Consider the following 10,536-nt stretch of genomic DNA (forward strand, 5'->3'; position numbering starts at 1 on the left):
TAAACGTTCTTAGCGAGAACCCCCAATTCTCACGGGATTGCTAAGCCCGTCTTCGAGAGTGTTGCTCGCTCCTCATTCTTGGTCGTCCTCCTCTCCGGTCCTCCTCGCTGGTCCTTCTCGCTCATCCTGCTCATCTTCAACTGGTAAATTCCAAATTCGACGACCTATTTCTATGATTTTGTTTTGTAGATTGTGAAATCATTATTGGGTTCTGATTGATTTTGTTGATTTGGGTTCGAAATTATTAATTGATTCCTCGTATAATCCTTCTAGTTGTTATGCTTATATATACCTTCTAGTTGTTTGGCTTGGGTTTTTGACGGGTCGGGGTAGTGCTGGTAACCCCAATGATTAGTGTGTGTGTGTGTGTGTGTGTGTGTGTATAACTTTCATATGAAGTGTTAAACCTCGTTGCTTGCTGCTTGCACATGGTTTTTTGAGCTTAATGCATGCTACATACCCATGTGATTTTTTATATGTATAACATCGATCAACTTCCTGACTTTGGTTCTCGCCTTGATCCAGTTCAATTTGGAGAACCTTTGAATCGTGTTAGGACATCCATCTTTGCTTGTGCAGTGGTGAGATGCTATTTTCATTTATTTTCTCCTTTTATTTTCGCTGCAAGTTTTTACTACCTTATGCTTGCTTTTGTCATTATGGAGAAAATCGACTCGTCTTTGTCTTTGTCTTGTGGGTATAATCTATATACATATGATATATATTTTGTTTCTTATGTGTGAATGCATGTTATTATACTCACTCTCTGCACTTTTTCCTGTGTGTAGCAAATGGAAAGAATATATCAATCCAATCCTTCCAAGTTCGAATACTTGTACAGTTTGGTGAACCATGATGTCAAAACAAATACTCTTTTCAAGAGTACCTCCGTTTCTCTTGTTTGGCTCACAAGGTACACGATAGAATCATAAACTCAGATTATTTTCTTTTGGCTTTAGAACCACCTTTGCACTTTGTCAAATTGCGATACATCACATTTTTCATACTACTCTTGATTTATTTTCAGATACATGGATTTTTTGGTAGAGCTGTTTCGGAACTTACGGGAGCATCCTCCAAATTGGGTTACGATTCGAGCTGTTTATAATGCCTATGCCAAGACCCTGATAAAATGGCATGATGAAAAAATTGTACTGACTTTGATTCCCCTTCATTTATTTGGTGACCTAGGATTATTTGTACTAATCTTTCCCTTTGAATGTCCTATTTCTATGCTTCACTAGTGACAATTATATTCTGCAAGTTGCCGGCTTTGCCTAGTTGCTTTTTAATTACTTGGCCTGGCAACACTTTAGTGTATTTCCATGTTCTCCATGTACTTAAACTAGTTTTCTTTCTTTTTAGTATATAGTACAGAACTCATATGTAAGCATGAAGCTATTACACTTATTAAACACAAAAGCATTTATGTGTTTTCCCATGTTCGAGAAATGCCTTTCTTCTTAGTATAGTCTTACTGCTTCAATAGAGGAAATTTCGGAAAACTCCCAGCAACTTATCATTGGATGTACTCTATGATTTATTGTTTTACTACTCTCTTAAGTGAAATTTTATTGGTTAGAAAATTTCACGTAATTGTTCACTGGAATGATAGCTTGGAAGCAAATATGCTCCTGAAAAAGACTTGTTGAAGGTGATCGGAGGCAATGGTGATGTCATGGGAGACATGGAGAAATTTTGCACTTCCTTTACTCCTCTACTTAAACAGAATCACGAGTTTTTGGTAAGTTATTTTTTTCAGTTGCATAATTTACTAGGCTCCTTACTCTTAATAATCCTTTCTCAGCTGGTAGGAGCCAATAAATCCTCCCTTCCGTGTCGAGGTTCTCTGGAGAAAGGGGAAGTTTAAAATAGAAAAAGGAGGCAATGAATTATTAAATCATTTGTTATTCTAAAATGTTAAAATATTTGCTCATGAACTTTACACTTTTGAGACAGGCTGGAATGGATGATTTGAAGTTATTTCGTGCTAGCCTTGTAGCAAAGGTACCAAGTACATACCCAAAACAAAGAAAGATGGGGAAGACTATGTTTGCTCCTGCTTTGGAAGAATTGGAGAGTGTTAAGTCTGAATCAAAAGAGATTCTGACGAAGCATTTCTTGGAATCGTGCAATAAGATTTTGCCTATTATAGGTTCATTCATTTCTCTCATTTATTTCATCCCGTGAATAGTGGCTTTAATTTGTTTGATTCCAAGCTTTGAACCTTTCTTTAAGTTTTCAAGAAGGCACACACCTGAGACTTGGCGTTTATAACGATTGTTAAGCATAAAGCTACATGACCATTTGTTATTTATTTGTACAATATGAGCTTTATGATTTGGTTCTGGGCTTGATGCAGCTGAATTTGGAAATGTTGTGTATCCTGTTACTTTTGACATCCGTACTTGTGTAGTGGTAAGATGTTATTTTCATGTATTTTCCCCTTTCCCTTTCATTTTCTGCTTTGAGTCTCATACTTTCTACTTTTGTAATTTTGCCTTAATTAGAGCGCTTTGCATTGTCCAGCTTGGACATGGCAATGCTAATCTAAACTCTTTGCATCCGTATGCTCAGAACATCTTTTGGTTATTATGCATGTGAAGTCAGGTCGTATGTTTTGTTTATTAAGTTTGAATGCATGCTAGTGTTCTCACTCTATCCAATTTTGGCTTTGCATAGAGATTGCAGTATAGATATTCATCGGAGGCAATGGTGATGTCACATGAGTTCTAGCTGGTGATGCCCCTATGGCTCTCAGTGTTGGTGTTGATGGCCACGACTTGCGTGTAGCAGACATGGGTGATGTTCTAGGTGAAGCTTTCTTTGTAACAGATGGCTTTGCATTTTCCTTTCTAGGGTGATATTCTCACATAAAGCAATATACTTAAGACTAGGACAACATGAAGTTTTGCATCTTTGTATATTTCTCAGTGTTTGCTTTCTTTTGATATAGTTGCCTTGTATCATGCTTGCTTCTTTTGTCTTAAGCTTAATTATGATGTCTAGTGGAAGAGTAAAGTTTTCTTGGCATGTGCTTTCACTTTCTATGTATTTAACAAGGACTTTTGTTGGTTTACATGGAAAGGACTCATTAGCATTCCTGAATTCTGTGAGACGGGAGTTGTTGTTGTGCTAAACTTGGGGAATCTTGAATGCCATACACTTAGTTTTGAGACTCAATTCAGCTCATAACAACAAGACTTCCGAAGACATCCTTTAACAACATTTTTGCATCAAGTTTATTGTTTTATTTCTTATTGTAACATTTTCTTGTAGAATATCTTATATATGTTCACACATGGCTTTTGGTGCAATATTTATTGTATTTATTTTCAAGTAGGCCTTCAAGTTTCAAACATTGGGTGTAAAATTTATCAATTGATACAATTTTTCACGGCGTGGTATTCATCATTATTTAGGCATTATATTTTCTTTAGTTAAAAAAAAAAGATCCATTTTTCACATATTTATGTTATTCTGCTTCTTAGTCCGATACTGCACCAAACGCTTCACTAAGCTAGTCCAGCTTAGTCTAGTCTAAGCCAGTCCAACTTAATCCCTGCAGCTAGTCCAGTCCGAGAAAGTCTGGTGCAACAAACACACCCTTAAATTTTTCACAGCCATTTATTTTTCATATCACACAGTACTCGGACAACAATTAGACTGCAACTCAATACAAATTGGCCCAAATGGAGATTCAAGCTTGAACAAAAGCAGGAGGAAGTCTTCTTGGGCCCAAGACAATTAAAAATTCACTAATAAAAAGCCCAATATAATTGAAAATTCACTAATAAAAAGCCCAAAACCCAACACTATATTGTGATTTTGTATATTATTTACACTAAAGCAGTGAAAGAGTGAGCTAAGTCACACAATGGTCCAGTAATAATGTGATTCAAATTCATCTTTGACGATAATTAAATTTAAAACTTCTCATCTACAAATAAAAAAGAATATCAATAGACCGTAATACTAAATGACAATAAATTAAATTATTAAATATTAAAAGTAGGGGAATTAATGAATATCGAATGCATAAACATTATTATTTTTCACTTTATAAACCTATGCCAACTCCCAAATGGAGATTCTTTGAGTTTTCTCGCTCCCAAACCCATGGTCCATAAGTATGGAATCTGGATTCTGGGAACAGTGATCTTAATCGGGAAAGTCGGGGGAACAGAAGCTCACTATGTTTGGATAAGGGAAATAAACTTGGAATTTGGGTAAAAATCAGAATTTATAAATTGACATGCACCAATTCCCTTGTTTGGATTCATAAACATAGAAATTTAGAATTTCCGCGTGAAAAAAAACTTGGAATTTGGAACCTCTAATTCCCAAGTTTAAATTTCATGTAAATAGGTGTCATTTCCTAATTTCTATGAATGAGAATTTAAAAATAACAAATTTCGTATTCAATTCCATTGTTCTTTTAGGTTTACCAAACAAGAAAATTCGCAAATTCTGGAAATTAAAATCTCGTGGTTTCAATTTCCATCATTTTAAAATTTCTTAGTAATCTTAAATTTCTTCATCCAAACATAGGGTTTTACAGAGTGAGAATTGTTGAGAGAGAAAGACGAGGGTTTTTCCTGGTCGGGGTTTTCTATCGAGTGAGTTGTGCGATAGCTTCCAGGAAGGAATTTAATTTTGGTGACGTGGTGACTTTTCTTTGGCCTTGGAATTTGGTTGAAATGGACACGGTTAATAATGGACTAGGATTTTCTCCCTTCCTATTTCTATCATCTTCCATCCACTCCTCTCACATTCTCTATTTTGTCTTCTTTTTTTTTTCTATAAAAAATTAATATAAGATGTTGACGTGGCTTAACCGTAACTGTTCAAATAGGAGGGGAGGAAAGGGGAGGAAAAAAAAGAGGGGTGAGAATCCTACTCTTTTAATAACATAATTCAATATGAGAAATTTTTAGTTGTGACGGGAATACGGATGATACATCATGTGTTTTTATCTGAGTGGTGGAAAATTTAAAATTTTAAGTTATTAACCTTTTAACATATATATCCCACCATTTATATAAGAACATGTGATGTACCACCTCGTGTGACGGTTTCACTGAAAAATCTCTCCATTCAATATGGCCCCAAAGGGGAAAATTATATTGACTTTTAGCCACAATTAATGAATGTTTATGCATTTTTTAAATTCAACTCTAATAGCTCTCACGTGGTAGACACGAATAAAGGAGCGGGGCAACGATTTGAGAGCGGATAAATTCAAAAACGTAAAAGCTCAAAGTATCCTCATTTGGGAGCGGCAAGAATTCACCTATTTGAAAAATATTATAAATATTGAAATATATTACAAATTGTTGCAGTCCTATTAGATTAGGAATGTGATTGTGTAAATCCTAGTATATCTTGAAATATCTCTTGTATTCCTATTACAAGTAAATTATCCATTAAATGTTGTAATCCTAATAGGTAAGGAATTAACCTTCCCTGCTACTATAAACAAAGGCACAATGGGGTGGAATAACACACACCTCACAATTACAAATGTCTCTTCTCTCTCTATGCCGCACCTTCCATACCCTCTCTCTCTGGCCTCCATAATTGTTCAGTAAATTATGCCTACAACACGTTCTTGACGCTGCGCTAAAGAGAGTTTGATCTTCAATCAGGGGAGCATTATGTTTTTATCATTTTTTTGTGCGTAATTTAGTATTTTGAATTTATCTACATGTTATTGATTCAATTTAATTTTTCTATGTTTAACTTGATACAACGCATAATTCCGGTTTTCCGAAAAGGAACTTCTACAAATTCAAAGACTTTTGTTTTTTTCTACCAATCAGGTACGCTTAAAATAAAGTAAGATATTTGAAACGACATTGAAGTATGAAAACATTCTCCATGATGAATGAACCCCTCTATGTTTATATTTTCCTTCCGATATATATATATATATATATTGTGTTGATGCACAAAATTGGAGGGGTCTTGGAACAACGTAAATCCGACCGTGAATCTGCAAGAAAGTAAAGAACATAAGATGTATCGTGGTTCACCCCAATGTTTGGGCTACGTCCACACTGATGTTGATACTGTTTCACTCTGAATGGTGAATATACAAGAAGGCTAGAGGCAGTGTGCTTTCTAGCCTAATTTCTATGTGCTCTCTTCCCATGGCCTAAAACCTTGACCCCTTAATGAGGAGAGTGATGAGTCCTTTTATAGAATAAGAGCTCCTCACTTATTACATATTTGTCTTTTCATTTATTACATAATTACATTTGAGTCTCCCAAGTATTTATACGAGGTCTAAATACGGAGGCCCTAAGTATGGTACAAACAGTAGTCCCCCAAGTCTTTAGTCAAGAGAGTCTTTTGGTTAAAGACTTGAAATTTAGTCAATGTGTAGGCCGAAGTAACTAGATGTCGTCTAGAACTGATACTCGATATGATGCGGTGCTCAATGTGAAATGATGCTAAACTAGAAATAGCACATGTTGCGAGGTTGCTCGGCTTATGGCTTATGTTGCCTTGGTTGGCTCGGCTTGTGGTGTTGAAGGTGAGGGAGTCCCTTTTATAGAATAAGGGCTCGCTCCTCAATACATAAATGATGGGCTAGAGTTGATGCTCGCGACAAGGTGGTTGCTCAGTAGGCGGCGATGCTCTCTAATGATGGTGATGGAGTCCTTTATATAAAATAAGAGCTCGCTCCTCAATACATAAGTGATGGGCTAGAGTTGATGCTCGCGGCGAGGCGGTTGCTCAGTAGGCGGCGATGCTCTCTAATGATGGTGAGGGAATCCTTTTTATAAAATAAGGGTTCGCTCCTCAATATATGAATAGTAGGTGCTCTCTAATGAAAGTGAGGGAGTCCCTTTTATAAAATAAAGGTTCACTTCTCAGTACATAAATAATGGGCTAAGTCCCCCAAGTATTTTTTATGAGGCCCAGTTGCGGAAGCCCAATATATGGTACATAGTGTAGTCCCCCAAGTCTTCAGTCAATAGGGTCTGTTGGCTGGAGACTTCAAATTCAATCCATGTATGGGCCGAAGTGACGGTTGTTGGGAGGTGGTCTTTGTATATCATGCACTGAAGCTTTGTAGGTGAAGCTTTGAAGTCGGAGCTTTGTAAATGAACCTTTCGAAGCTCGAGCTTTTGTAAATGAAGCTTTGAAGTCGGAGCTTTTGTAAATGAAGCTTTCGAAGCTGGAGCTCTTGTAAATTGAGCTCTCGAAGCTGGAGCTCTGTAAATGAAGCTTTCGAAGCTGATTGACATAAGTGATGCTCATGAATGTTTATGTTGATTGACATGAGTGATGCTCATAGATGTTGACATGAGTGATGCTCATGAATGTTGATATGAGTGATGCTCATAAATGTTGACATGAGTGATGCTCATGTATAATTTTAGAGGACTGGACGTACTTTTGATGACCTAGTTGGTGATAATAGCGGCAGACTGCTGAATAATTTTGGAGTACTGGACGTACTTTTGATCACTTAGTTAGTGATAATAGCAGCAGGCTGTCGAATAATTTTGAAGTACTGGACGTACTTTTGATCACTTGGTTGGTGATAATAGTGGTAGGCTGCCGAATAATTTTGGAGTACTAGACGTACTTTTGATCACCTAGTTGGTGATAATAGCGGCAGGCTGCCGAATAATTTTGGAGTACTGGACGTACTTTTTTTTTTTTTTTTTGCCTTCTTTACACATCAGTATAACTATACAATAATTGCTCCAGTTTGCAGAAAACAACTTAATAAAATATTCATCAATGACAGTGGCTATGGGTGTGCCATGCTTTCCACTTCCTCGGCTTTTCTCCATCTCCAGACATCTTTTCCTTTTTCATTATTTTCCTCCCTTTATTTCTTGCTTTTGCTTTCTGCTTTTACTTTTCTCTTTTCCACCGCACCTCTCTCTGTCTCTCCACCTCCAGACATACTTTTCCTTTTTACCTGCAGACTTGCCTTTGTTTTTCTTTCTTTTTATCTTCTTCCCTTTAATGTTTTTCCAATCAAGTACCTGACAGCCTTCTTCATGAGTGTTTCCACTGATGGATGGTAGGTAGCCTCTGTAACAGTTTTCTTCTTGGTTGTGGGACTTATTCTGGATGACCATGACTCCACTATCAAACTTTCGAAGCATTACTGGGACGTCAAATTTCTCCCAGAGCAAACACGCTTGCATCATATCCTCTAGTGAGATCAGTTTTGTGCATCCGAGACCTCGGTCCTCTCCTGTTCTTCTTCGCCTGCTGATGCACAGCTTCAGCAGTATCCTGTAATTGTGCATAGTAAGGAGACCTAATCGGTAAACGAGCTTGATGGAGAAGACGGGAGCGAACAGGCCGAGCTGCTTCATGGCGTACGGAAGCGCGCTAAGGTGAAGTGTATTCGGATACGACAGCAGGACTGCATCCACCGTCGAAGCTACCCTGGAGAGTGGTTGAAGGAAGGAGGGGTCAAAGTGGTCGTTCCAGCCGTAGTCAATGAGGAAGTTGAAGCCGTCAATTGGGACCAAATACGACAGCGGATTCTCGTTATATACGCCGCACAGCAGCGTCACCTGAACTGAAGTCCCCATTCGAATTTTTCTTCCGAGAGTTTCCCTCTCTTCAAATCTCTGCAATTGCGGCAACTGAAATGTTTGTTGCTGACGGCACCGTTTCTGGTTGCCTTCTCTCGAATGGAACATGACAAGTCGTTTCCACCTTTTTTTTTTTTTTTTTGGGCTTTTGGGGGCTTAATTTGAGAAAGAGAGAGAGAGAAATGAACTTGGTGTCTCTGTGTGGGTTAGTGAGATGAGAGAGAAGGAAGGAATGTGACTGTGTTTCCATTAAGCGGAAGACCTGGGTTTTGCAGTGACTGTGCAGGTGTTTGGTTCTTGGGTTTCTGCAGATTCATGGTGGAGTGTGGTGAGATGAAAAAAATGAAAGAGAACCGACATAGTTTTTCGTGTCGTTTCTCACAGACGGCGCCAAATGTTGATGTACAAAATCGGAGGGGTCTTGGAACAACGTAAATCCGACCGTGAATCTGCAAGAAAGTAAAGAACACAAGATGTATTGTGGTTCACCCCAATGTTTGGGCTACGTCCACACTGATGTTGATATTGTTTCACTTTGAATGGTAAATATACAAGAAGGCTAGAGGCAGTGTGCTCTCTAGCTTATTTTCTGTGTGCTCTCTTCCTATGGCCTAAAACCTTGACCCCTTAATGAGGAGAGTGAGGAGTCCTTTTATAGAATAAGGGCCCCTCACTTATTACATATTTGCCCCTTCATTTATTACATAATTACATTTGAGTCCTCCAAGTATTTATACGAGGTCTAAATACGAAGGCCCTAGTATGGTACAAACATATTATATATGTTTTATATATTGGTCAATATATATATATATATATATATATATATATATATATATATATATTTGTTTCATGCATTGCGCAATTATATTTGCTATGTGGAATATGTGAGTCAAAGTATAAAATCAATTTAGAAGCAAATTTAGGGTTTCTTAAACCCTAACAAAATCGGAAAAAAAAAGAAGGAAAAACGCACTCACGCCTAGCCGCTAAGCCAAGCCAATTTGTGAGCCGTGTCCAAAACCTAGACGCCGAATTAAACATAACGGCGTTTTGCTGTCGTCTCTGTCGTCTCATCAAGTGCCAGACCGCCTGCCGTCTTTCTCTGGATCTCCCTTAAACTTCCTAGTGAAACCCATCATCTCCGACGACCTGCAGTCGTCAAACGAGGACACCATGTCATCTACGACGACTGGATTCGAGATCACCAGTGAATCTCGTGAGATTTCTTTAAATCTCACCAGTTTTTTGGACCCACTTCACGAATAACGGCCACCACGTGCTTGATTCTTCGTTTCACCGTAGAGGACCACTTCGAACAGTCGCCTGAAGCGGCCCGTTTGATTTCTCTGGCGAATGGCACACACCTAGCCACGTTGGGTTGCCTAAAACGAAGCCCATATTGGGCTATCACGCACAAAGACCATGACCCATGATTGGACCTCTGCTGTTCGGACAAGCATGAAGCCTGTTGCCATCTGTTGGGCTCTTTTCCCTCAGCCCACTTCCTAATTGCAAGCTTGCAGCTTGCATGCCTTGTTGGGCTACTTTTTCCTAATAACCTACTTGTGCTTGCTTTTTGCTTTAGCCCGCATACTAGCCCGTCTTGGGTTGCACAGCCAGCAGCCTAATGCTGCTGAGCTACTCTTTTTTGCTTGGCCCGTAACACTGCAGCAAGCATGCAACTTGTTTTGCATGTTATTGGGTTGTCAATTACAGCCTACCCGAGCCCAAATTTAGGCCTAATTTATTTTTGTGGTCTGCAAGTAACATTAAATAATTAATGGGCCTTGACAAATTTTATTTTGCTTCTACAATTGACCATGTTTGGTCCTAATCTATTAAATTAATTAAAAGTGACTTGCAGTCCATTAATCTGATAATTAATCCAAAATTATTAGTCTGAAGCCTACCTTTTGACATTAACAATTTAATAATTTATTTTTATACTTTGAACCGTTGA

The 10,536-nt window shown here is 38.1% G+C and overlaps 1 protein-coding gene and 1 pseudogene across 1 annotated transcript; one reads left to right on the forward strand and one right to left on the reverse strand.

Annotated features, from left to right (window-relative positions):
• The first annotated feature begins 11 nt into the window (after window positions 1-11).
• On the forward strand, window positions 12-3,397 carry LOC126594596 (glycolipid transfer protein 1-like; annotated as a pseudogene).
• A 3,017-nt stretch (window positions 3,398-6,414) lies between these two features.
• On the reverse strand, window positions 6,415-9,355 carry LOC126594589 (uncharacterized). Its single transcript, XM_050260956.1, has 2 exons — window positions 7,611-9,355; window positions 6,415-7,415 (listed from the first exon to the last, which is right to left on the reverse strand). The coding sequence occupies exon 1, from the start codon at window positions 8,679-8,681 to the stop codon at window positions 7,836-7,838; it is 846 nt and encodes a 281-aa protein (XP_050116913.1). The 5' UTR covers window positions 8,682-9,355; the 3' UTR covers window positions 6,415-7,415; window positions 7,611-7,835.
• Between the last annotated feature and the right edge of the window lie 1,181 nt (window positions 9,356-10,536).

Source organism: Malus sylvestris, chromosome 12, assembly GCF_916048215.2.
Source record: "Malus sylvestris chromosome 12, drMalSylv7.2, whole genome shotgun sequence".
Taxonomy (NCBI): Eukaryota; Viridiplantae; Streptophyta; class Magnoliopsida; order Rosales; family Rosaceae; genus Malus; species Malus sylvestris.